This window comes from Sebastes fasciatus, chromosome 9 (assembly GCF_043250625.1).
Source record: "Sebastes fasciatus isolate fSebFas1 chromosome 9, fSebFas1.pri, whole genome shotgun sequence".
In the NCBI taxonomy this organism is placed as follows: Eukaryota; Metazoa; Chordata; class Actinopteri; order Perciformes; family Sebastidae; genus Sebastes; species Sebastes fasciatus.
Window position 1 is genome coordinate 26139416 of NC_133803.1, and position 27575 is coordinate 26166990.

A 27575-nucleotide genomic window follows, 5' to 3' on the forward strand; every position below is an offset into this window, starting at 1 on the left:
TTTGTTAATATCTAATTGTTTTAAAAGCTGAAGTGATGGTTCAGTTCATCCTCTGGCCCTGACTTTTCACCAAAACCCTTTGGCAGATATTAGCTCAATGACTGACGATTTACAGCATATTTTTAATTCAGTCTGTTTGATAGATTATTTGAAAGGGAACACTGGGCATTGCCATTATCATGGCTCATTTTTAAAGTGTAGATTTTCCTTGACCTATAGGGATAAAAATATTGTAAGACTGGATTTGCACCATGCCATAGTTGACGTCCATGCAGTATAGTATACAGTTTTACATAAACTTCCAAATTTCTGATGGTTTAGCACAGTGGTTCCCAAATTTGTTGACCCCCATTTGATAAGATTTTGTTTCAGGGTCCCCCACCTGATAGTTTTTTTTGCTTTTAGATTAGGGCTGTCAAAGTTAACGCGATAACACATTAACACAATTTGCGATTTTTAGGTTGTAGTGGGTTCAGTTTTAAAGCCAGAGTGAAGATACTGGTATCATATGAAAGTAGAAAACCTAAGGAATCCATTGGTAACCATGTCATACTATTTTGTCAGGAAGGAGGCTAAATAACGCTCCAAACGTACGCTACATTTTGGCGAGGAAAAACTGGCATGACCATTTTCATTTCCCTTAACCTCTGATCTCAAGATATGTGAATGAAAATGGGTTCTATGGGTACCCACGAGTCTCCCCTTTACAGATATGCCCACTTTATGATAATCACATGCAGTTTGGGGCAAGTCATAGTCAAGTCAGCACACTGACACACTGACAGCTGTTGTTGCCTGTTGGGCTGCAGTTTGCCATGTTATGATTTGAGCATATTTTTGTGCTAAATGCAGTACCTGTGAGGGTTTCTGGACAATATTTGTTATTGTTTTGTGTTGTTAATTGAATTCCAGTAATACATGTATACATATAATTTGCATAAAGCAAGCACATTCACCCACTCCCATGTTGAAAAGAGTATTAAATACTTGACAAATCTCCCTTTAAGGTACATTTTGAACAGATAAAAAATGTGCCATTAATCACGATTAAATATTTTGATTGACTGACAGCCCTATTTTAGATGTGTTATGACATAAAGTGTATGAAAGCCATGACCAAAATAGTCATACATTCTGTCATTGTGTTACATATAGGTGGAATTATAGTGGGAAAAAAATAATTCTCCTTTTTGCTGGACCCCACTTTTGGAACCACTGGTAGGAAAAAGTGAGTCTGTGCTGCTCTCTAGTGGTGACAGGCGTTAATGTGAAACTGAGGGTGAGGACATCTAAGAGCTTGGTTGAACCATTTTTGTGTCCGTCTGAGACTTTTGGTCGAATGATAACTGTGGTAATATTTCCTATTTATTTGATCTATTATTTGGGAAAAACTGGGACTGCTCCGGTGCTGTGATGTTATGCTGTATTTTAAAGTGAAGACCACTAAGAGGTGAAGGATCATGATGTATGTGAACATAAGCTTAATGCATGTTGCTGTCCCCTGATGTCTGAGATGCTCATTATGACGTGGTGGTGCTGGCTGCTTTAGTTCTGGATCATGATGTGTGTGTGTGACAAAGATGAAGTAAACTAGTACGTTTGAACATTTCTTAACAGATGACTTTTCTAAGCTAACAACTGCTCTGTTAACCTGAAGCTTTATGACTAGATTTTGTTGAGTATATCTGGTACAATCACATGTAATTACATAAAATGTGGTATATGTACTATATATATATATATATATTTGATATTAATTTATTGTAATTGTTTTTGTATTATTGTACTTTCTCCTTTTAACACTTTCTCTCAGTGTCAATTTTTGTATTATGATACAGTTTTGAATGAACTCTTCTGCCAGTGTTTCTGATAACCTGTTGTTAGAAATGTACTTTAATTCCTGTTGTATGTTGTTGTTTTTAATTTAGGAATAGCTGCTGCCTTAACCTGTGCCATGTCAATGTCTAACACTGTTAACAGCTGTCTCTTTGCTGTTGGTCCTGCTGTCTGTCAACATTAAAGGTGATACAATACATTTTTCATGCAACCCAAATGAAAGGTTAAACTCTTTATTATTATTATGAGTTTTGTTATTCAGGGTGTCTGATTGCATGCAGCTGAATGAAAAAGTTTTTTTGTAGAACCAGGCCCATTATTGATTCAATTTTAAGGGCTCATTATTTTTTCTGACTATGAAAATGGCAAAAATCTGTATCTATTGAACCTTTATTTTTCCAATTTAATGATATAATTTATATCTTAGCCTCTGAGAGGAAGTAGGAGGCTGAGGAGATTCTACGACCTGCTTTAAGTGAACCTCTGTATCTATTAACAGTCACTCAACAGCTTCACTACACTGAGAACTCTTGAATTATTACTCGACTGATTGAAACCTGGCCCAGCAGAGAGAGGAGATGGAGGTGGAGGGTTGGGTGTCTCTCAACATTTCATTGATCACCGCCTGGAGAGAGGAAACCAACTCTCCCCGCTCTATTTCCTCTACAGCATGGTCAAAATCCGCACTTTGTTCCATCTTGTTGATAGATGTATTGTATGCTGTCTCCTCCATACAGTTTGATCTTGCTTCCAGAAGAATGTCTCTCTCTCTGAACCTTTGGGATCGGTACTGGGCTGCTGCCACACATATTGATGGAAAGCTGGTTTTATAGGTGGTTTTATAGGTGCAAACTAGATTCTTGGTTAGAGTCACAATGAGAAGGAACAAGCATTTTTGACTGAGAGTGATAACAGTATCCTGAGTACAGTATACAGTATACTATGACTACTACAACTACTATAATAATTGTATTAAAATTATTAGGAAAAGTAAACACACACACTTGAGAGGTATGAAATCATGATGTAACTGTAAAAGTGTTACGTATAATTAAAAGGTATTTGCATTTCTGCTGCTTTCTACTACTTAGTTGCAGATAAAGATTAACATATGATCATCTTATAAAATATGATGCATCGTTAAAGATTAAACTACCCAACAATATATAAAGCAGTTAATTGGTTTCACATTGCTAGCATGCAACATTTAAGTACATGTTAAATAAATAAATAATAATAATTTTATATTAAATATATTATATTTTAAATAAATAAGTAAACAGAAAAAAACACAAACAAGCAAAAACAAAATAAAAAATATAAAAAATATAATAATAGACTGACTGAAGGGAAATTAAATAAATAATAAAGTAAATTAATTAATTTTATATTAAATATTAAATAAATAAGTAAACAGAAAAAAACACAAACAAGCAAAAACAAAATAAAAAATATAATAATAGACTGACTGAAGGGAAATTAAATAAATAATAAAGTAAATTAATTAATTTTATATTAAATATATTAAATATTAAATAAATAAGTAAACAGAAAAAAACACAAACAAGCAAAAACAAAATAAAAAATATATAGAAAATATAATAATAGACTGACTGAAGGGAAATTAAATAAATAGGGGAAATTAAATAAATAATAAAGTAAATTAATTAATTTATATTAAATATATTAAATATTAAATAAATAAGTAAACAGAAAAAAACACAAACAAGGAAAAACAAAATAAAAAAATAGAAAATATAATAATAGACTGACTGAATGGTTGAGTTCATATTATTGCACATATGAAATATGAAATGTTGATATTGCACAGTGGATCCAATATAATGCAATGATATAATAAGATTTATTTAATATGTAAGCTGCAGCTCAAAGTGTTTTATATATAGGCTTTCATCTACAGTACATGCTTGCACATAATAGCTATAGGCTATGTTTATGTCTGCTTATCTCTGTTGGTTTGCCGTCCTTATTTAAGCTTAATGTCATCTCTGTGTGTATCTTGTACATTAGCATGTAATAGATTTAGAGCTACTGGAAACCAAAATGTGTCCAAAACATACTTGGCTAATAAAACTGTTCATGTGTAGTTATGAAAATTCCGACAGTCTCTGAAGGCAGCAGGGATGATGATGCTGCTTGGCTCAGTAGCTTGTTAGCAGGTTGCTAGCTACAGACAGTCACAGTGACTCTACCAGGAGGACATGTCTCTCTCTTTATAACAACACAACCTGAGGACTCCGTGTTTACACACAAGCAGGACTAACTAACTAACTAACTTTTGGTCGAGATGACGACGCGGTCGGAGCGAGAGAAAGCTCAGAAACTGAACGAGCAGCATCAGGTCATCCTGTCTAACCTGCTGAGAGAACAACACAACAAGTTCTGTGCTGACTGTGAGGCGAAAGGTGAGTCTGACTATGATTACTGTTTTAACCGACATGAACCGTGTGAGTATAGAGATTAACGGTTAATCAGATGTCAGTTGAGAGGAGCTACATCTCTGTTAGCCTCTTAGTTTAATAGATAAGTGTGTAATTATGATTAAAAATATGTTTTTTTTTAATTTCTAGTATATTTATGTTGTATAGTACAAACATTTATAGCTTGTTTAGTCAGAATTAAGCCATAAACGACCACTATTGAGCGACATTTGAACAAGTAACTGCAAAAAATACACAACTTCCGTTCAGCATTTTCAAAATAAAATCCCCCACGTCTAGCTCTTGCATTGTTTTATATAATAAAGATAATAAAGATTTTTATTAACACAGGAATTATATGCCAAAAATTACCCTGTACATATATAGTAGTATATATACATACCCAGGATAAAGAACTAATTTAGAGATAAAGGCAGTAAATGGAGGCGATAACACAGTAACTATATGTTAAAGACTACCCTGTACAGTACTTAAGAAGCTGCTGTTACTCTGATCTGTAGTATGTTAGTAAAGTAAATACTCGTAGTATTCGTAGTACCTGAGTGAGCGGCGCTCTGAATACTTTGACTGAGCCAGAAATCTCCACACCAAAACTTTACAGTTTCATTCTTATCTATATTCTAAAGGTTTTCACTGAGGGGTTTGTTCATATATCATTCATAGCCTGATTCATATAACATTTTATTCCGAAAAACTAGTCCATAAATTAATCGTGATTAGTCTAAAATTAATTACAAATTTTCTGTTAAAAATGTACCCTAAAGGGAGATTTGTCAGGTATTTAATACTCTTATCAACATGAGTGGGTAAATATGCTTTATGCAAATGTATGTATATATTTATTATTGGAAATCAATTAACACAAAACAATAACAAATATTGTCCAGAAACCCTCACAGGTACTGCATTTAGCATAACAAATATGCTCAAATCATAACATGGCAAACTGCAGCCCAACAGGCAACAACAGCTGTCAGTGTGCTGACTTGACCATGAATTGCCCCAAGCTGCATGTGATTATCATAAAGTGGGCATGTCTGTAAAGGGGAGACTCGTGGGTACCCATAGAACCCATTTACATTCACATATCCTGAGGTCAGAGGTCAAGGGACACCTTTGAGAATGGACAGGCCAGTGTTTCCTCGCCAAAAGTTTGGAGCGCTTTTTAACGTCCCTTGTGACTAGTATGACATGGTTAGTACCAATAGATTCCTTAAGTTTTTTAGTTTCATATGATACCAGTATCTTCAGTCTAGCTTTAAAACTGAGCCCACAACCTAAAAATTGCAAGTTGCGTTAATGCGTTGAAGAAATTAGTGGCGTTCAAACAAATTTGCGTTAATGCATTATTATCACGCATACTTTGACAGCCTTAAAATCACATTTTCTGCATGATTTTGTTAAACATTTATTGAAAATTCAGATGAAATGTTAGTTTAACATTTTTGACTCGCTTTATTATTGTTTACATCACATTTTAAATAACTGTAATTACACTTTGAATCCTTGACAAATTACAGGATGAGCAATGTTCAGATTTTAATTTATTGGTGAGCATGTGAGGCTGATGGTGTTCTTTTGTTTATGAGGTTTTAATGTTGTATATTTGTCCTTCTCACCATGTGTTTTGTCCTTTTTAAATAAGTTTACCCTCTGTAATGCATGTTTATTTTGAAATCAGATGGCCTGTAGTTCCTGTTTTGTGCTGTATGGCTGCTGGTAGCTTGACGCATGCTTGTTTTGCCCGACAGTATCGATGTCATGTCCTTGACTGGTTTATTTATGAGCGGAAAACGTGCGTGTCCTGTGGAGGCAACGTTAAATTACAGGTGTCATTTGCTCGTTGAATGTAGAAAAACACATCAGCATCAGATACTGAAGGTTTGTTTGCAGCTGCAGCCAACACCTTCCCTCTGGCTCTACATGCCCTCTTGAGCAAAAACCACCCCCCAGTCAAAACTCCATTCACAAATCTGAAAGTTTAAGATTATCTTGCACTGACTCTGAAATACAGTTTCATAAAGGAGGTTTCATAAATATTTAGGAATCAGTCCTTAATTCGGCAAACACCCAATACATCAAACAGCAATGTATTCCAATAGCATCACTTAAAAATGTGCATGCCTTTACTTAAGGATTCCTAGCAGTGAGTGGTAAAAACAACAAAAAGCATGTTTTTGCACAATTGATTTAGCAAAATTGACACAGGGTGTTATCTGTTACCTAAACATCTTAACCTAATTGTATGTTTGCACATAAGTATTGAAAATTCCCAGACTTTTGAGTGGAGTTTGAACGGCTCGTATCTGGGCTACCTATGACTGAGATTAAATGCCTTTTGCGTCATCACCACCATCATGCCTATGCTGCCATCATCTGACACTAACAGGGTGTAATCTGTAGTACCACCAGCCCTTCCTCTGCCAGTGAACAGGTTTTGATCATGATTTGCTGCCGATTCTGCATCTTTTGTTCATTTAATATCAGTTATACTCATCTCCCTCCTCTCATCCTTGATGTTAATCTATATAGCATTTCATGATTCTAGCCTGGTGTTAAGTGGTGCCCATGCTGTCCTAATGTTATGGCTGATCGGTGTAAGTGGAAGGTAAATTCACCTCGATCTAAATTACCCACAGTTTTGCAGAATAGAGTAGAGTAACCCTATCAGACCAAAAGTAATTTTGCCATACAAACACATTTACACAGTAAAGTTGTGGTATCTTGCTTCTGATGGTGGAAACTGGACGCTTCCACTCAATTCCACAGGAGAATATAAAGTGTCACCTGTGTGATCTAGGAAAGGTCAAAAATGAAATGCACTTTTTGCTCTATTGTCCATTATATCACAATTTTAGATACAGGCTTTTCCTTAAAATGTCTGTAGAATGTCCTGATTTATTTTCTATGTGTCTGATTAATGTAGACTTCAGTACCTGTTTACAGATAGTGTTTCACCTTGCTCAATTTATCTTAAATGCTTACCAGTGGCATACAAGGGCGCTTTTATGTTTGATGAGTTAAGGCATTTAAAAAAAAAAATCAAACTAGTTTCCAAGGTAAGGAACGGTCACGATCAATATCATGCTAATTTAAATGATGCTTTTGCAAGGAGACATCTTTTTTCTTTAAATATAGTTTGTTTTTATTCACATTGGTGGTTGACGGGATTATAATCTTCTTCAACTCATAGTTCACTCCCCCTTTTATTTGACACATCTGGCATTACCGCCAGAAACTGTAAAAGAAAAAGCTGTGAAAAAGTGTGACTCAATTCAAGTGCCAATTTCTCCAACACAAGTATATATTCACCCCTGCAGAGATAAAAGTTTAATTGTATATCTATCAACTCACTGCTGATTCGTATCCAGACTATATATGATTATAGCAGCTGAACTGCTTTAAAAATCTGCTCTACTGATTAGTGTTTTCTGCATCAGTCAGTGACCCTGCAGCCTGAGGCATGTTTACTGATGTTACTCATAAAGCAGCAGCAGCATCCAGCCCCGATGAGTCACATTCACTATGTCACAGCTATTTTTATCCAAACAATAAATGGGTGTTGGGGGGGGGAAAAGCCTCATGAGTCCAATGTTGAAATCAGTTAACCGTAAGAGCAACGTATTGTGTGAAGCAATCACAGTCTTGCACGGAAATGGGTAAACATGGTCACTCTTAAATAAATAAATGCAAATCTAAATAACTTTTAATTCTTACCTTGTTTTCACTCTGTTAGTGACAATCATAAAGTCGATTTCAAGTGCAAAATGATAAGAAGTTGATACCGACCAGTTAACGCCTGCAGAAACCAACTCTTATATGAAAGACTTCAAAAGAAAAAAAGTCTCAAAAGAAAAGCATGGTGAACATGGTCAGTTTCTATTTATTTTCATTTAACCCTTCACAATTAGTACACTACGTATTAAGTTATACTCAGGTTTAGGGCTGCAACTAATGATTATTTTCATTGGCGATTAACCTGTTGCGTATTTTCTCGATTAATCAATGAGTTAGTAACGACGACTCGCCGTTACTGGAGTAATTATAGTATGTTTAACTATAATTACTATACATAATGGGTTATTGAATACACTTAATGTTACATGTTAAATGAACACACGGATGTATTTATTAATTAGTTTATTTATTGTTGATATATTTCAGTGGGGTGAGGCTGGCGTACTTCCTCCTCCTCGTTCTCCTGTAAAACACCAAAATACGTATTAAAATACACTTCTAATTATACCCAGTAGTGAAGGAAGGTAATGTAGATTAAAGATTATAGATTGACATTAAAACGGTCAATAACATGCGTAATTTACCTCTGCCTGTTTTCGTTTCCCAAGGTGTGCGGGCGAAAGAGATCCCCGGGGACTCGCGCACTTTTTAAAAGTTCCGGGTGGGCGAAACCAGTGGGAAGTGGGTAGAGGGGAGTTCGGCGGGACTGTTTTAAATGTATTTATTCAAGGGAAATATTTATTGATATTTAATGAAGATATTTAGGTGTGTGTGTATATATTTATTAAGAGGATTTATATTTGGGAAATGGTTTTATGTACATAGATTTGTATATTTTTGTATATTTGTGCGTGGTATTGGATATGGGAAATGGTATGGGCCAATTGAAGGGAGTATATAAAGCTGGTGAATTTAAGTCAATTTGGGGAACACTAAGGTGAAGGCCAACATTTGTGACGGGTGTGGTAAAATAAAATTAAAATGCTTCTATGCTTCTATGCTTCTATGCTGAAATGCCATCCAGTTGTGGACTGATCCTCATTTCCTCCTTGACTCGGGCATTCTAACAAGTTCTTTTGTCTATAAAATGTCAGAAAATGGTGAAAAATGTCAATCAGTTTTCCCCAAATCCCAAGATGACGCCTTCAAATGTCTTGTTTTGTACACAACTCAGAGATATTCAGTTTACTGTCATAGAGGAGTAAAGAAACCAGACAATATTCACATTTAAGAAGCTGGAATCCAAGTATATTTTGTTAATTCTTTGTTTTTCTTAAAAATAAATACTCAAACTGATTAATTGATTATCAAAATAGTTGGCGATAATTTAATAGTTGACAACTAATCGATTAATTGATGAGCTTTACTTAGGTTAACTCATTAGCAACATAAAAAGCAACACCAAAGCAGTAGAAAATAAATGATGGTGCTGATTTTCTGGCACAAGACAAGCAGCAGGGCTGTCCCTTTTTATTTGAAATTCCAACATGTGGAAAAAAAAAAAATATTGTTACTTTAATGACCTGTTCAAATTCAAAATGTACAGTGCAATAGACCATATGAAATAGTTTACCTTGTGGTGCAGCAGATGGCGCTCTTAATCCTCACTCTCAGCCTCACCTGTTGCATCTCAGCCTCCTAACTTTATATGAGTTGTGTTCAAATTAATTTTAATAAATTAAGTGTTAGATTGAATGCGTTGTGGAAAAGTGGACAAATACTGCAGGTAGCTAAAAATAAATATCATTACACATTAAGTCATGCAAAAGATCTCTTACTAAATTTAAGCTAAATGTGTCTGTAGATGATCAAAGTGTACTTTGTTTGAAGTTGTGTTTTTCTATAGTTTGAAAAAGAAAACTCTGGGAGGGGTTAGTGTCAATCAACTGCATAATTTCATGATTGTTTTCATACAGAAACATGATAAGTTTATATTTGATAGATGTTGTTTTATCTACCAACCATCTCATTATGTAGTCCACATAGCAGTTTAAATCACAATTATAATATTGTTCAGAAGTAGCCAATTATATTCTCCCCCAAAATGTTAAAGGGATAGTTTGGGTGTTTTGAAGTGGGGTTTTATGAGGTACTTATCCATAGTCAGTGTATTACCTACAGGAGATGATGGTGGGCACGCCCCCAGTTTAGAGAAGGAGTTACCGCACAGCAATGCAATGAAGCAATGTACTGCTGTACTGCTGACAGGGCCGACAGCAAAACATATTTTAGCCACCTAAAAGAAAGACCCACCTAAAAAAAATCAATATCAGTTTAAGTGTAAACTATATTTAGAATATTTTCATCGTTTTACCTTGCCGTTAGACAGCCCTTTCCGATGGGGAACTGAAGCCGTTGTATCCATCTATGTTCTCTTCAAAGCCACCAGACTCCATTGAAAAAAACAGTAATTTGACCTCACAGAACTCAGGGGTTGCTGGTGCCTTGATCGGTTGTGTTATGGTGTGACTTTGGTGAGTCACACCATAACACAAACAACGTTCAATTATCAAAATAGTTGGCGATTAATTTAATAGTTGATAACTAATCGATTAATCGTTGCAGCACAAATAAGTACACTTTTTCATAACTGAACTTCTGTACGTGGACCTGGAGATTGTTTTTGTCAACTTTTCTGACATTTTCTCTCTTTGAGTTTGAGCGTGGACGTCTCCACTGGATGCAGTGCACTCCGAAGCACAGCAGAGGCAGTGTATTAGCTTTTATTGATTTTTAAAACAAGCATTCCCTCCATGGCTGATTGACTACTCGGAGTCCAGAGCTTTGGTTTGATTGATCAGTTTGTTTTAGGGTTTGGCCGAACAATATCTGTCCTCCTGCTGCAGTCAGTGTGTCTGGGTGTGGCGGTCCTGCCACACCCAGACACACTGACTGCACTGACCACCGCAGTGTGGTGACTCACCTTAGCCTCTCGGCTGTAATTCCACCCTGACTCCTGTGTCCTGTCTACACACACACACTGCCCTACATTTCCTCTCTGTGTGTGTGTGTGTGTGTGTGTGTGTGTGTGAGAGAGAGGGAGAGAGAGAGAGGAATGGAGTCCATATTGATTGCAATTCCATTTTCCTGTCCTCCTTGGCATCTCAGTCCGTCCACTACTTAGAGTCCAGACTATAATTTTCGCCTTTGGTTTTAAAACAATCCTTTCACCAATGTGACACACACACATGCTTCATGGCAGTGTGTGTGTGTGTGTTGTGAATCGTGATTTGTGGCTGGCGCTGCTCTGAGCTGGCACATGCAGCTCTCCTCTGTGCTGCTGGCACAGCAGATCTTGGCAAGCGCCTGCAGGGCACTCAGCGCTCTGACGACCTGTCCTTGGTCCCTCTCTGCTGTCACACACACACACATATAAGAAACTGGCACAGGCCCTCACGCCCACACACACACACACACACACACACACACTCACACACTCACACACTCACACACTCACACACTCACACACTCACACACTCACACACTAATTTGGACCCAGCAGCTTGCACACACACCTGCTATTGTCCACCTTTTAAAGGTGTGAAGGACAGGTTAGCCTTGCAGTGTCCAGGGAAGGAGACGGTCATCAGAGAGAAGCTGCAGCTCAGCCTGCTGTTACTGTAAAGGGGTGGTTCGGTTCAATGTCACATAAAGTTAATGTTTTTTTAACCCTCTGAAACCCACAATGGACCCGTTTTTTGTCTTATACAATGAAAAGCTTGGTTTATTTCTGCGTTGAAGCATTTATAGTTTCTGCACAAGGTCAGCTTTACGTCAGTATGATGGAAGGAGACTTCTGTGTTGTTATTGTTTGAGCTAATGTCGGCCATCAATCATACTGATTACTGTACCTCAGTGTTCTCACTCAACAGCTAATAGCCATGATACTACAACAATATACTTTAAAGTGATATTGGTCTGACATTTCTCTCTGACACATTCTCTCAGAACACATTAAAGGGATGGTTTTGGTGTTTGGAAGTGGAGTTGTATGAGGTACTTATCCATAGTAGTGTATTACCGACAGTAGATGACGGTCGGCAAGTGTCCAGTTTGGAGAAACAGACAGGAGTACCGACATGAGAGTAAAGCAATGTACTGCTGTGGATGGGGCCAGCAGCAAAACATAATTTAGCCACATAAAAGAAAGCAATATCAGTTAAAGTGTACGCTTATAATTACAATATTTTATGACGGAAACTGAACTGAAAGTGAAACTTATCTATACTGTTTTTATCAACTGAGTCAATTTAGTGTGACGCTGGTATTGTTTTCACCTTGTGAGTCTCTGTGTGTGTGTCATCATGGCAATATAAGCTGCTTATATTTTGAAGAGTTTGAAGATGGGTGTGGTCAGAGCAAGTGTGCCGGAAGTAGGGGGGTAGGAGGTGGGGAAGTGGCCATTGACTCCCCCCTTTACCCACCTGGCAAAAATATTTTTTTCTTACTTTTGCCAGAGCATTTGACTAATGGGTTAGGGTTGTGTCAGAGCAAAAAGTATCAAAACCGGTTTGATATTTAAGCCAAACACCGGACCGGTATACCGTATTTTACCACTAGGTGTCGCACTTGACTCAGCGGCCGTTTAATTAATTGCCAACTATTTTGATAATTGATTAATCAATTTGAGTAATTTTTAAAGAAAAATAAGTCAAATTTTTCTGATTACAGTTTCTTAAATGTGAATATTTTCTGGTTTCTTTCCTCCTCTGTGACAGTAAACTGAATATCTTTGAGTTGTGGACAAAACAAGACATTTGAGGACGTCATCTTGAGCTTTTTTCACCATTTTCTGACATTTTATGGACCAAACAACTAATCGATTAATCGAGAAAGTAATCAACAGATCAATAGACAACGAAAATAATCATTAGTTGCAGCCCTAAAAAATATGTTTACATGTTCTGTCAACTGACTGATAGTTTCAGCAGCAGATTGTCCTGGTTTTGAGTGTTAACTTTACTACACTGCTTTCTATCACCAGCAGATGGACTCCTGTAGCTTCACTCTCTCCATCCTTGACGTTTGCTGTCTGTTGTCTGAATTTAAAATGCTGAACAGTTTGAGAGATTGTAAATCTTGAGGCCTACAGGCTCGCTGTTGCTCGAGTAGAAAAAAACATAATGAAACAAACCACACGCCAGATTGTAGACTAAAAGTTATTATTTCAGTTCTAGTATCTGCCTTCACTCCCTGTGTGTATCCCTCTAGCTGTTCGAGTCTTTATTACCTCTGATAATGGTTTCACTTAGTATCCACCTGTCATGATTTATAGACCGCAATGTTCCTCCATTTGTTTAAGAACAAACAATAAGACTAGATGTTGAGTTTTTATTATTGTAATAATAAAGAGGAAAACATTTCCCCTTGTCGGAGCACTCCTCCTCATTACTGCTGACAGTGAATCACACTAATGGACCAGCAGGGAGCAGCACAGCAACGTTGCCTTATTTTCCCCCCTCAGCGTCCTGCTCCTCACTCAATGATTCTCCACTCTCCTCCGGCCCGCGCTCAACATTTTGGCAGCCGTCCAGCGATTTACTAAGAGGATATTTTATTAATTAGGGAAGGAACTGGAGGTTGTTCAACTTCTTTTAAAGGAAATTACTACTGAATTTCAGCACAGCGATGGTTTATTTTCTTGCCTGTGGCACCGTTCAGCCTTTATGCAGTAACATTAACCGTTGTTTCTCGTTCCAAGTAAAAATGAATAGGTTTCAGCCAAACATAATGTAAAGAACTATGAATATAAGGGTATGTACAGAGTTAACGCTGAGCTTTCAGGGTGTTTTACAAGAGGACATTAAGACAAAGTAATGGAAGGACATTAAACCTAAAGAGCCATTAGACTAAAATGATGATAAAAGATGATTCAAACAGAAAAAGGGGGCTGTGATTTCTGGGTGCTGTGGTTCAGAGCAGATAAAGATTACAGTATTATTAGTACCGCAGTATTTGTATGAGTCAAGTCAGGCATGGTTCAAGTCAACAAAACCTGCGTCTTTCAGCGTTAAAGCTCTAAACATTGTATCTTGACTCCGTCCCTGACTTTTCGTCGCAGACTTTTGTTCTTGCTCGCAAATATTGATTGAATAAGCTCGCAGGAATCACATCAGTAAATACAGATGCTCCTTGTTTATTTTGTTGCTTCAGAGCATTTTCACACAAAGTCTAAACACCAAACAGCATAATGGTCTGCAGGAATGAAAAGAAGAGGGTCACAGATTTATCTCTATGGAAGAGAACGACACCTCATCTATGGTCTAGGGCTGAGTGTAGGGTTGGATACCGTTCACATTTGCACCCGTACCGGTACCTGGAATTCGGTACCAGTACCCAGTTCTTTTTTTTCAGTACTTTACTCTCTCTGTAATGACAAAAATGTAATTTCAGTTGTAAAAATAAGTCCTAACTTCTCAATTTCTTCATACAACATAATATCGCGATACTCAAGTGTATCGATTTCTTCTTACACCCCTACTACTGTGTGGTCGCCGTCCCCACCCTGCTGCCACCGTCGCACACATACACACACACACAGACACACACACACACACACCCGTCAGTCCTCGTCCTGTCCTCAGGTTGACAGTTGGGGCTTTAATTTCATGCTTGGCTGGACACCCCCCCCCCGCCCCCCCCAACCAGTAGGAAAGTTGTGCTGTCACTCCTCCAGACTGTCTGTCTGTGTGTCTCTCAGCTGGGAGGACTTTTGTTTGTCTCAGTGTGTTTCTGTTTGTGTGCATGCAGGTAAAAATCTATGTGATGCGATGCCTGTGATGTCATCCGCATTGGTATCTTTTTCTTTTTGTGCAGGCATGCGCGTGTTCGTACGTACGTGCGTGCGTGCGAGTGTGTGTGTGTGAGAGAAGAGCTCATTTGTGTCTAATCAGGTCAGCAGTCTACAAATTAGCATTGGTGTGTTTGTATTCTTTCTGTGTGTGTGTGTGTGTGTGTGTGTGTGTGTGTGTGTGTGTGGACTGCAGGGCTCATGTCTACTGAGAGAACTCAATTCAGCCGTCTATTTTTGTCCAAACTTCAACGCAGAGCACGTGTAAAGATGCATAGCATAATAAAACTGTTATTGAATCTGAACAGATACTAATGATTCAGAAGCTACTGATCCTATTCAGTTCATAGTGATCGGTTGCATTTATTCATTCATTTGAAGACTCTGGGAAGGTCATTTTGAAGGACCAGTGTGTAACATTTCGGAGGAGCTATTAGCAGAAATGGAATATAATATTAATAACTATGTTTTCTGTGGTGTTTAATCACCTGAATCGTTGTGTTTTCGTTTGCTTAGAATGAGTCCTTCATGTCTACGGAGGGAGCGGGTCCTCTCCACGGAATCTGCCATGTTGCTCCGCCATGTTTCTACAGTAGCCCAGAACGGACAAACCAAACACTGGCTCTAGAGAGAGACTTTCGCGTTTTTACGTTACCTGAAGGCCACCATAGTTCTTCGAAACGCTTGTGAAACGCTTGTGAAACTGCGGTAACGTGAGCCGCCGCGTGACTTCCATTGCTCCTAGTAGGGATGCACCGATCCGGCTTTTCAGTCTCGATACAGATACCTGGGCTTTGGGTATCAGCAGATACCGAGTATCAATCTGATACCAGTGTTTAATTAATAAGCTGTATGCCTCACTGTGTGGAAGTGACTGGGATCATTCTTTTATGTGTAAGGCAACATCAGGCTTGACTTAAACATCACTTTCCTAACTTTGTAAAACTAAATGTAACAAATAAATACATAGATATACATTTACTGAGATGTAATTGTACACCAACAACTTGGTAAAGAATCTTCAAAATTAACAGGAATCAAGTGCAAACCTTTTTAATGCAGCAACAAATTGGTCAAAATTTAAACAGGAATTTAAAATTCCAGTATATAATGTATATTAACATAGAACTGAATTGGATAGATCGTCCCCGTTGTCACCAATACCCGATCCAGCTATTTAAGTCAGTAGCAGCCTGATATCCGATCCAGTATCGGAGCATCCCTATCCTCAAGTAGTATTATTATGGTAAGGATGGCCTCGGAGCGAGGCGAACGGCGTTACCACATTTTTGTTCTCAGCGGCTCAGCTTACCGCCGTTTTGGAGAGGAAGGAGTGAGCGGAGGGGTACTCAGTTGGTTGCAATCTGCAACTACACCTCTAGATGCCACCAAATCCTACACACTGTACCTTTAATGTTGGGGGGGAAATGATTGTTTTTACTTCAGGAATTATGGATTCTGAAAACAGTGGTTATTGTTTTAGAAAAGGGCAACAGACAGAAACAGCTGATTCAGAATAGAACAGCATCCAAACAGCAAACCGTAGGTTAATAGATACAGACCAGTGCAGTAGGTCAGCGCTCATAAATCAGAGTGGCTTTTACCCTCCACAGCCAAGGCTCCTCTTTTAAACAATTGCTATTGTATTGCAGCTGCCACAAAAGTTTATCATTACCCCAAAGTGCATGTAATTCGAGCATAGATAAAAACAGCTTGTGTTGCTCACCCTAGTAGAAATATTTTTCAGTTTAGACACCCTGCTACCACTTAGTTTGGAGTCATGGACCTTATTATTCAGGCATAAACCAGTGACATTGTTCTTTTTTCATCAAGTTCTTTTCATTTCCATCATGTAAATGAAATCTCTACGTACTAACGTACATACAAAATTTACATATACTTATTAGAATGATAAAAGATTCACTATTCACCATTACAGTGCTCTCTGTTAGCTTTGTCTCAACCGCTTTGACTTCAAAGTGACATATTTGTCTCGAGGATGAATGAAAGCTAAGAGGCTGATATAGTATGTGTTACTGATTGGTCCAAGTTATAGCCTGACCAGGAGGCAACCTACGGTCTGAGAAGTGAAGCAAATGCACAAGTGCTTTAAACTTGCATTCTTTCTAATAGCCAGCAGGGGGCGACTCCTCTGGTTGCAAAAAAGAGTCTAATTGTATAGAAGTCTATGAGCAAATGAGCCTACTTCTCACGTGATTTATTACCTCAGTTAACATTGTAAACATGAGTTTATGGTCTCAATTGCTAGTTTCTAGGGATGCACTGATACCAATACCAAATCGGATATCGGGCCGATGCTGACTCAAATAGCTGGAGCGGATATCGGTGACAATGGGGCCGATCTATTAAATTCAATTCTATGTTTATATATTATATACAATATTTACTGAAATTTTTATTTCAGGTTTACACTTGAAATGTAATTCCTGTTAATTTTGAAGATTTTTTTACCAAGTTGCTGGTGTACGATTTATTATTTTAATAATAAATAACAATTCAGTATATTTATATCTCTATATTTATTTGTTACATTTTGTGAAAAAATGTTTGAAAAAGTTAGGAAAGTATTGTTTAAGTCAAGCCTGATGTTTTCTTACACATAAAAGAATGATCCCATGCAGTCATTTCCACACAGTGAGGCATACAGCTTATTAATTAAACACTGGTATCGGATCGGTACTCGGTATCTAAATTCATAGAACAATTACTGTATTGTGATATAAAATGACGACAAAAGATTTTGGCCATATCGCCCACCCCTAGTTTGCGTTCTAAAAACCTACCTACCACAGTGATGATAAAGGAAAAGGAAACCTGAATGGACATTTACATGAACTTTGTGGTTGCTGCCAAAAGTGAGGAATAATCAGATTACACTAAGTGACTCAGAGGGATTGCTGGTCATCACTGGAGTTCACCAGTCAGAGCACTAAAGAGCATCGGTGCTGCTCATCATCTCGGCGATAAATGTGACTGACTGGTTAAAACAACGCAGCACAGTTTAGCCTGCAAGACGCAGATGAAAGTCTTTCTACTGTAACGTACTTGATATTTAGAGAATAATTTGTGCGAGACGTTCACTTTTCTAAATACAGTCGGAGCCCGCTGAAGCGCTCAATTGATTTTCTCACAGTAATAGAAATACTCAGAAGGAATGAGAATCCTACTGTGAAGAAAATGTCATGATGATCTGCAAATTTTTTTATTTCCAGCCACTGCATGCATACACATGCACATATGAGGGTATGCACATATGCTCTGTGTGTCAGTGTATGTAGTTGAGAACTACTATGTTTGTTTTGGCGAATGTGTTCAGAGAGGTTATCTAAGAGCAGACCAAAGTGAAGTCCAATCCATACAGATAGAGTCCAGCTTACAATGGCTGAGCTGCTTGATTCAGGCTTAACACTCAGTCATCCCTGCCTTAATGCTCCTTTAGGCCGTCTAGCGCATTAGTGCCACTGCATTAACACACTGATGCTCTTACTCGAGGCAAGGCAAGCCCACTAGACTGCGTGCATTCCTGCTCTGCCATCCGACCGTCCCTGCTGCACCACCATTACGTAGCCCGGATCCATAAAAGTTGATCCTTTGCACTTGCTGTGTTCAAAGTCGCTTTCAATCGTCAAATTGACAGATAGTAAGCTTCACGGTCCGGGGAGGGATGGAGCCAATGATGGCGCTGAGGGACTGTAGCCACTAGCCCATTAAAATGATTTGACTGTCATTTCCGTGCCATCTCCTATTCATCCCCATGGAGATTTGGCAGAGCAAGGGTTGTTTTGTGCTACTTTATATATGATGGATGATGCATTTGGACGACAGATTTCTATGGGGAGCTCTTAACCTGAACTCACTCAAACAAGATATTTTGAAGAGATTCTGCTTGAGTGTGCTGATATTCTGGGTTTCAGTGAGTTTAATGGCCTTCTTTTTGCTTCAGAGGGCTTTTTGGAGTGTCTTACAGCGTCTGAAAACCCTTTTTCAGTTGTAGAATTAAACGGAGCTGCGTCTGACAATTTTTGTAATTTTCCATGACAGAAAATCCAATAATCATGCCCACTTTATACAGGCTGGCCAAGTTTGCAGAGATGTTAAAGGGATAGTTATCACTGATATTAAAGGGATCCTTTTAATATCAGTTTAAGTGGACACTATATTTAGAATATTTTTACCACTTTACCTTGCCACGAGACAGTCTATATTTCCGTCATCTATGCTCTTGCCAAAGCCACCAGACTACATTGGAAAAAAAAACACTGTAATTTTACCTCACAGAACACGGAGGTTGCTGGTTTATGGGTTTAGATCTATAGTTCACTCTGTCGTCATACCACACGTAATAGATAATGTGACGTTTTTCTTGTTTTAATTCTGGTTTTCGAGGATTAGGCTTTATGAAAAAATTCTCTTACCCTAAAGCTAATGAAAGCTTTTGAAAACCAGTTTATTAAACTCAAAGCTGCTTTCATTGAGCTAAAAGGTCTGTTTTTATTGTACCTTTCATATTTAGAAATGGGTTTTTAATTATAGTGACATTGAATTAATGCTATTAACCACAAAATGAAAGTAATTGAGAATGCATGCAATAAAAGTGCATGAATTTTACAATTTTTCATCTTTAAAGACCGAATTTGAAGCCTTCTTAAATCACTAAGTCTGCAGCAATTTAAAAAAAAAAATTAGCTTTCTAATTTTAAACACAGCTTGTACATTTAATATAAACGATTGTATATCTACACATTTTCTTTTGCTTTAAAATGACTAATAACTGATAGTGCTTGTACTTTATATATAATATTTCTTAAACCACAGGAACTGCTATCAAATTATATCCATAAATAATACAAACCCCACTATGCTCCTTTCGTAAAATCCCATTAACATGTATTGAAGGGATTTGGGATATTACTTCCACAGCAATTTTTGATAAGAACGTCTTCAAAACGTCTCGGGATAACCTAAAGTTGAAGTGTGTACGTTCTGAAATACTAAACTGGGTTTTTCAAGTGAGACAATTTCGCCAAAGTAAGTAAAGGCTTTAAATGTTTGTGCTGTTTGGATTTTATCTTTTCTTATTAACTTCTTGACTCTCTGTTCAACTCTGATAGCGTACTGTACCTGCATGCTGCTGCAGAAATCCCCTGTCAGTCAAACAGTCTGTCCAGTTTGTGGAAGTGAGAGTCACCTTCTGAGTTTTTGAAGCACATTTTTGACGGACTGTGTTGAGGTTTAGAGAGAATAGCGGTCACTCGTTTTGCTTCTTTCGTCACACGACCGAGTTTTAATGTTCTATCACTTCCATAATTTAGATTTTAATTGAAAGGGAATTGAAAGACTGAATCTACATTGGTAGGGATGGAGTTACTCCTCGGTGCAGCTGAGTCAGTTAAACTGATAACACAGCAGGACCTTTACATTAACATTTGAACCAGCAGCTTTAAAGCAGAAATCTCTCTTTCTCTTTCCTGTTCCAGGTCCTCGATGGGCGTCATGGAACCTCGGGGTGTTCATGTGCATCCGCTGTGCCGGCATCCACCGCAACCTGGGAGTCCACATCTCCAGAGTCAAATCTGTCAATCTGGACCAGTGGACTCCTGAGCAGATCCAGGTAAACAGAGCCACACACACACACACACACACACACACACACACACACACACACACACACACACACACACACACACACACACACACACACACACACACCTTTCACACACAAAACCACTCACACTAGTATGGAAATACAGAAGTGACACCCTAAAGCAGTGGTTTTATATTTTCTGACGCCATCACCCTAAAGAAAATCACAAATCCTCAAACAAAATCCTCAATTTGAATAAAGTGATTCAGTGTATTAAATGAGTTTCTTATTGAATCAACTTTACTTTAATGAATACAACTCATCAGTGCGTGCTTGCTGGTCATGGCCGATCAGCAGATCAATAGCCTGTTTCGACCGGTGGCCGATTGATCGGTGCATCCCTACTATCTGTACAGTTTTGACATTACTAAGACATTAAATGCCCCATCAACATGGTCCTAAATCTCTGGCACTCAATCTCCTTGTCCTTTCATACACTGATATTTGCTGTGTGTTGTAGGGCTGTCAAAATTGGCCAAAAATGACGTTTGAATATTCGTCCTAAAAAAAAAAAAAGGTTCAAACTATTAGAATATCTTTTTTCTTTTTACTATATGAATATATATTAAAATTTTGAATATTAGTTGACAGCCATAGTGTGTTGAAAACCTTTGAACATATAGGCAAAAATATTTGCAAATGCACACATTTAAAATTAAGTGGCGTTTTTTTTTCTCTTCATAAAAACATTCCTTGACGTGCATACATGTGTAAACACACAGCCATGCTTAGGGAATATAGAGAACTGTAATTAGTCTGTGTATAGGTGTGTTTTGTGGGTAACCAGCATGTCTCATTGATCCAATTACACACAATAAATTAGAAGAACTGGTGTGTGTGTGTGTGTCTGTGAAACTCACCTAAGCAAAGCAAGTAATTTATTCAATCATCCAGTTGTTAATATATCCAATTGTTCGCTGTGTGTGTGTGTGCGCACACCCAGCGTTAAAGGCTTGTGTGTCTTCAAGGTAGTGCCTATCCATCAGCTGAGTGTGAGTCAAAAGGGTCTCTCTCTGAATGTTAATCACTGTTTTTCAATGACTAATTAATCCTGGAAGGCTGATTATTCTGACTCCATCTCCTCCACTTCTCCTATCATCACCCCATTTATCACCCTCTTCTTAATTTAGCCTCGACACATACGGACACAGTGTGTCTTTCACTCTGTGTGTTCGTATGTGTGTGAGCGTGAATGGGACGGGAGTCAAAGAGTTGAATGCAAATGTGATGAAAGAAAGAACTCGCTGTGTGTGTTTGACATGTTCTTAAGGTTGCCTTGCTCGTATTTAACAACACATATATTTGTCTTTATTCCTCTCCTTTCAGAGTATGGTGGACATGGGCAACAACCGGGCCAAACAGCTGTATGAAGCCCACCTACCAGAGGGCTTCAGACGGCCACAGACAGACCAGTATCCTCCTCCTACCTGCTTTCTGTGTGTTCGACTATTTACTGCCCCCTGCATTCATTCAACCCCAACTTCATTTACATAAAAACTCAGCTTGTCACAATACATGTCAGCATAAATTGGTGTAAAAACTCCCCGTCATCGAACACTTGCATATAAACTGCTGCTGTCCCACTGGATGTGCATTAAAACTGCATGTCACCACATCTATATCACACCCTTCTGTCACCTTGCAGAGATTTGCATATCACATATATGCCACCCTATATTTATATCCAAATCTTAAAGCTCCCAATGTCACCATAGATTTCCATACAAATGACTTATGTCACCATAGTTGTCACATACAGATGGGTGACAAATGAGAGGAAAAAAACACTTAAACACGTTCACCACGAGCCTCAAGAACAACTTCAGCACAATCTCTTCCAAAAGATATTCCCTTTTTTTTTTTTTTTTTATGAAGTTGCTCCAAAGTCTTCCATATTCAATTGACCCTTCCTAAGTCCCTCCCCTTTTCACTCTGTGCTCCAATAACAGTTGAGCAAGCTCTGAACCCGGTAGAACCTCGGTCAACTTCCCCCTTTCCTATTGGGTTATACATGTACAATATGCTACGTCTGTTCAAAAATAACATTACTGTGCCAGTCACATTACATCGGTGTTTTCACAGACACATTACATTGAACATAGTCACAGTTACTACGAGGAACTTTCATTTTGTCTTGATTTTGGCGGTCCCTGTGGACAAAGGCGGTAGTGTTTCCAAGCACCTGAGTCCCTTTCGAAAACGTCTCATTTTACTGCAGCAGCAGGGTCTGACAGTCTGCCCTGCGCAGTCCTAGTTCTGGTTCTCCTGTGCCTCTCTTCCCTCCAGTGAGCCCAGCAACACGGCCTGGGCCTTTCAGCAGCGAGGTGTCGGTGTTGGTTCCCAGCGGGGACCGGAGCAGCAGCAAGGCAAAGCTGTGCTCCTGGCTGGAGGAGGAGCTGCTGCTGCCGGTTAAGCACAGAGCTCGCCACCTCCTGCCAGAGGTCGCTGACAGAGATCTCCACTTGAGTCTGAGCTGGAGTTTCTGGTGAACCTGCATGATTTTGTCTGATTTCGTTTACGATTTTCGTTTTGTTTAATTACTGAACAACTAGGTTGTTAGTGAGCTGTGATCAATGAGTAGCTCTATAATATTAGTGGTGAATGACTCTAATCTTATCAATACCATATACTACTACTGATATACAGTATATCACCATACTGATCAGTTTAACCCTGAAATCACTCCCGCACTGGACCTCTTTTCTGTGTCAAGGCGGAGAAATCACAGTCTCAAATCTAACTCATCATCACCATCAAACTTCAGCTTCAGTCGGCAGATCCCCGATCATTTCCAGCAGCAAATATGAAGCGACATGCTCCGCTAAGTCAGCGCCATTCCCCACATTTAATCAGGACACCTCCAGCAGTATCTGTGTATACAACAGCGGTGAAACAGCGGTATCCAGTTTGCCCTTTTCCACCATACAAGAGAAGACAGCTGTGTGGTTAACACAGCAGCATATGTTCATATTTCCACCAGCAGACCGAAATAAAAAATCTCCCTGTTTGAAATGCTGCTCTAATACCCTATCTTGTATCTGGCAGGCCCATTTGTGCGGGTGGTCATCATTCTTCACTCTTTTGAAGTCCATTAGTCGTTCCGACAGCAGCGCCGCTGGCTGAAAACAGCAGATAACAGACCCGGGATTAGAGCCGCTACCGCCTGAATGTGTGTGAGCGTTTTTTCTATGCGTCCTTCTGTGTTCATACTCGCACATCATTTTGGCATCTACTATGCTCTGTATGTAAATGACAAAGTGGAGTAGGATCCCCCCGCCATAGTTGGTATTTTATTTTCAGCTCCTACATTAGTGTTTTTCCTACGTTTTACACCAGTGTGACTCGTTGATGTTTGACTGATATGGGGTTTTAATGGTCAATTTAGGATATGATTCATGTCAAAGGTCAACAATGGGCCCATATATCAGTCCCTCTGGTCCTTCATTGGTGTACCATCCGTCTTCATCTAACACTGCTCTGTGGTTATGTGGACATAACCACCATGTCATTTTATTCTCTACAATCGGTCGTAGTGCTGTTCTGAGCGTCCGATCTGTTCGGCTGTTTCCAGTCAACAGTGATAAATCAGTGCTGCGTTTGAGATGCAGCTCCAGCAGCCTCCTGCCTCCTCCAGCCTATCTCGCAGCTCGACTCGTGCGGTTGGTCATCATTTTTCAATCTTTTGAGGTCTATTACTCGATCCGACAGAAGCGTCGCTGCTGAAATAGGGAGATAAGAGAGTCGGGATTAGCGTCGATGTAGTGCCCGGGTGTGATGGTGGCGGTGTGGGAGTTGGAGTTTATGGGTGTGAGGTTGAGTGTGTTTGTGTTTGTGTGTGTGTGTGTGTGTGTGTGTGTGTGTGTGTGTGTGTGTGTGTGTGTGTGTGTGTGTGTGTGTGTGTGTGTGTGTGTGTGTGTGTGTGTGTGTGTGTGTGTGTGTGTGTGTGTGTGTGTGTGTGTGTGTGTGTGTGTGTGTGTGTGTGTGTGTGTGTGTGTGTGTGTGTGCGCACAGTAAGTCATGGTGTTTTGACAATGGCAGGAGTCCATGATCACCCATAATTTCTGTTGTTAATGAAACCAATTCTGTGATTCACTGTCAAAAGTTTACTGATTCATCAATTTGACTGAACAATATTAGTATTGACACCATTTGACAAGGAGATACAACCCATGTCAATTTTTTCATCAGGGTTCCTACTGATCATGGCATTTACACATTTTCACATAGGTTTTCAACACCACATTATATTATTTGGGCATTTTTTTTGCTTGCTTTTGTTGTTGACGGTGTGCAGATCGGCAGGGAGGGCAGACGGAAGGTATTTTTGCCATCATGTTTATTTTTAAATAAACCTGTATTTGTGCGTTTGTCCGTCAAAACAGACACAAATCTGCCAGAGACGCTAATTAGCTGAAATCAGGTCAGAGAGACACTGTATGATGTACATTTTTTGAATATTTCATGCCATTAGTCAGAGACAGTCTAAAGTGAGTCCTTTATTTCTTCACAACAGAAACTTAAGCAATATCTGATCAAATATAATTTATATTTATACGAATGTTCATTTATTTAATTACATTTTTTATTGTGGTAAAAGAGCAATGTACAAGAAAATGAGGAATGTTTTGCTTTTTTAATAAAACGCTGGAACTAATATTTTTCTTTTTTCTTTTTATACGATTGATAATCGATAAATCAACAGATTAATTGATTATCAAAATAGTTGTTAGTTGTAGCCTTAGCCTTAACCATTATGCTACGAGTATTATAGACTTTAACACCAGTGAATTCAAATTCAGGAAAGTGATGTAATCTGACCGTGGACGACTTCTTTTTGACAGGCACGCTGGCTAGCTATGGCCGCCGCTCTGCACTGCGCTCTATTTCGCACATTTAACAAGTCATCCCATCTAAATGACAAAATATGTTGCTTCTCATTGCTTTTAAAATGACCCAATGTTAGGATTTTCTCACCTGATGTCCTTATCGGCAGGAACAGTACCTTCTAAAACAAATCACAGTTAAAAATACAATTCCTAGGACCCTTTCCTGATGTTTTGTCGCCATGATTGAGGTTTGGTTGGTTTATGCACAAAAACTACATACTGTAGGGATCGGATAGGGAAAGACCGTGGTTTGATTTGGAACATGAGATTTTGTTCTTACACACTCGTTTTACTTTGGAGGACAGTCTCAATTTCTCACACATAATCTCCTCCTATATTTCTATTGTCCAGGATTCAAACTGGCAACCTCCTATTCACAACTTCCTTTTTTCTAATGCCTGCCGTATCGAACGCCCATAAAATCAGGAAATAAAGACTGGGGATTGCCAGGTTTTTCCCCTCCAGTATTCCCCCTCCAGTATTCCCAAGAACTACACCATGTTGATGGGTTTATCCTCATGTGTACTGTATGTTTCTGTTGTGTGTGCATTATGGATATTTGGATGATTTTGTGCAGTATTTCGGTCCTTAATCCTAACCTTTAGAGCAGTGGAGGTCTTCGTCCGGGACAAGTACGAGAGGAAAAAGTACCTCGACAAGGAGGCCCTGGCTGCAGCTCAAGTGAGTATCAACACTCCTGTTTTTTACATTTTGAGCTGTTGTAGCTGCGTACAGAGCTGCCATTTCACGAACGTGTGCATAAATTGTTGCATATGTTTGATGTAAGGCTGTTTGATGCCAGTATTTGCTAAAGAGAGAGAAACCTACGTAATAGCTTACTTATGTTTTCCTTTTTTTGTTGAAAGGCTACCACCATCTATCTATTTGTTTTGGGAGACTTCATATTAATGATCAAATATGAATGATTACCCATCTTTTGCCTCTTGGCGAGGAACTGAATTTGAATGCTAAAAGGCTAGAAACTGCATCAAAGTCTGTTTGCATGGTTTTGGCTGCTGTTGTGCCGGAAGTTTAAATGTGCTACTTATCACATTTGGCATCTTTTCCAACACATTTGAATGTGTTCCAGACTTGTTTGTGCCACTGTGCCAAGGCCTCATGGTCGGCTTCCAGTATCTTTCACTCATCAAGCCTGTAAAGTTTGTATTTGTACAGTCGCTGACCTTCTCTGCACTTATATATATATATATATATATATATATATATATATATATATATATATATATATATATATATATGTATCACACTGGTGATGTTTTCTAAGCTACATGTGTGGGAAGGCAATTAAATCCCTTTCAACCCACAATTTCACCCAAACAACAGTCTTATTGGATCTGATACAAAGAGTTGGCGCACACACAGCAGAGAATAACCTTTCAAAAACACTGTTATCTTACATGTCTTTATCAGAAAGTAGAGATGTCTGTGTTTGTGTTTGTGTGTGTCAGTGTCAAGACTGAACCTTCCTTTGTGTGGATAATGGGAGAGAAAGGATGTGATTGTGTAGGTTGTGTACGTAGGTGGGTGGATGCACGTCTCCTTGTCTTGTTTCCACAGAGATTATCTCTGTGTGAGGTGTGTGTGTTTTCTGAGTGTTTCACTGAGTGGGTTGCTTCTATACTGCGAGCTATGCAAGGCGGTGTGAACGCTCACCAAAATGTGTGTGAAGTAGTGTGTGTGTTCATGTATAAACTCCTGTGATCCCCACAAAAACACTTCCATTACCACAAACATTACACATTCAGACTCGGCTGTCCTGGCTGCACTGAATGTAAGGTAGCTCGATTGAAATAGCTTTTTTTGGTCTGTCAAAAAACACCTAATTACTCAATGATTCAAAGATTATTAAGAGAAAAAAACTACTAACAATAATGCCGAAGTCAAAACCTTAACAGGTACACCTTACTGTCACAGGCCACCAAGCGGTGCAATCCCCATTTCATATATAAATGGATCTTGAAAATCAATGTTCTGCCTGTATATTCCTTTTTTTTCTAAAGGCAATTGGTCTGTTACAAGTGACAGGTTTGTACTGTATGCTGACATTTAACAGTTCAGTGCGTTTTGGTAAACTCGGCGCACAATGTTGCATCAAACCGTAGACAATGATTGTAACCCTTACTGGTCTAATCTGTGCTTGACCATAGAAATTAGACTTGTATTGACATAGATAATGT

The 27575-nt window shown here is 38.7% G+C and overlaps 1 protein-coding gene across 9 annotated transcripts in view; it reads left to right on the plus strand.

Annotated features, from left to right (window-relative positions):
- Window positions 1-3960: 3960 nt before the first annotated feature.
- LOC141774357 (stromal membrane-associated protein 1-like) overlaps window positions 3961-27575 on the plus strand; it is a 91909-nt gene continuing 68294 nt past the window's right edge. For 4 of the 9 annotated variants that reach the window (XM_074646978.1, XM_074646979.1, XM_074646983.1 and 1 more), the window contains exons 1-4: window positions 3981-4262; window positions 20325-20458; window positions 21818-21903; window positions 25983-26058. In XM_074646978.1, the coding sequence (XP_074503079.1) occupies window positions 4145-4262; window positions 20325-20458; window positions 21818-21903; window positions 25983-26058 (414 nt within the window). In that variant the 5' untranslated portion in view covers window positions 3981-4144. Of the gene's footprint in view, window positions 4263-20324; window positions 20459-21817; window positions 21904-25982; window positions 26059-27575 lie in introns of all 9 variants that reach the window. The other 5 variants (XM_074646981.1, XM_074646986.1, XM_074646982.1 and 2 more) reach the window with 4 other exon arrangements.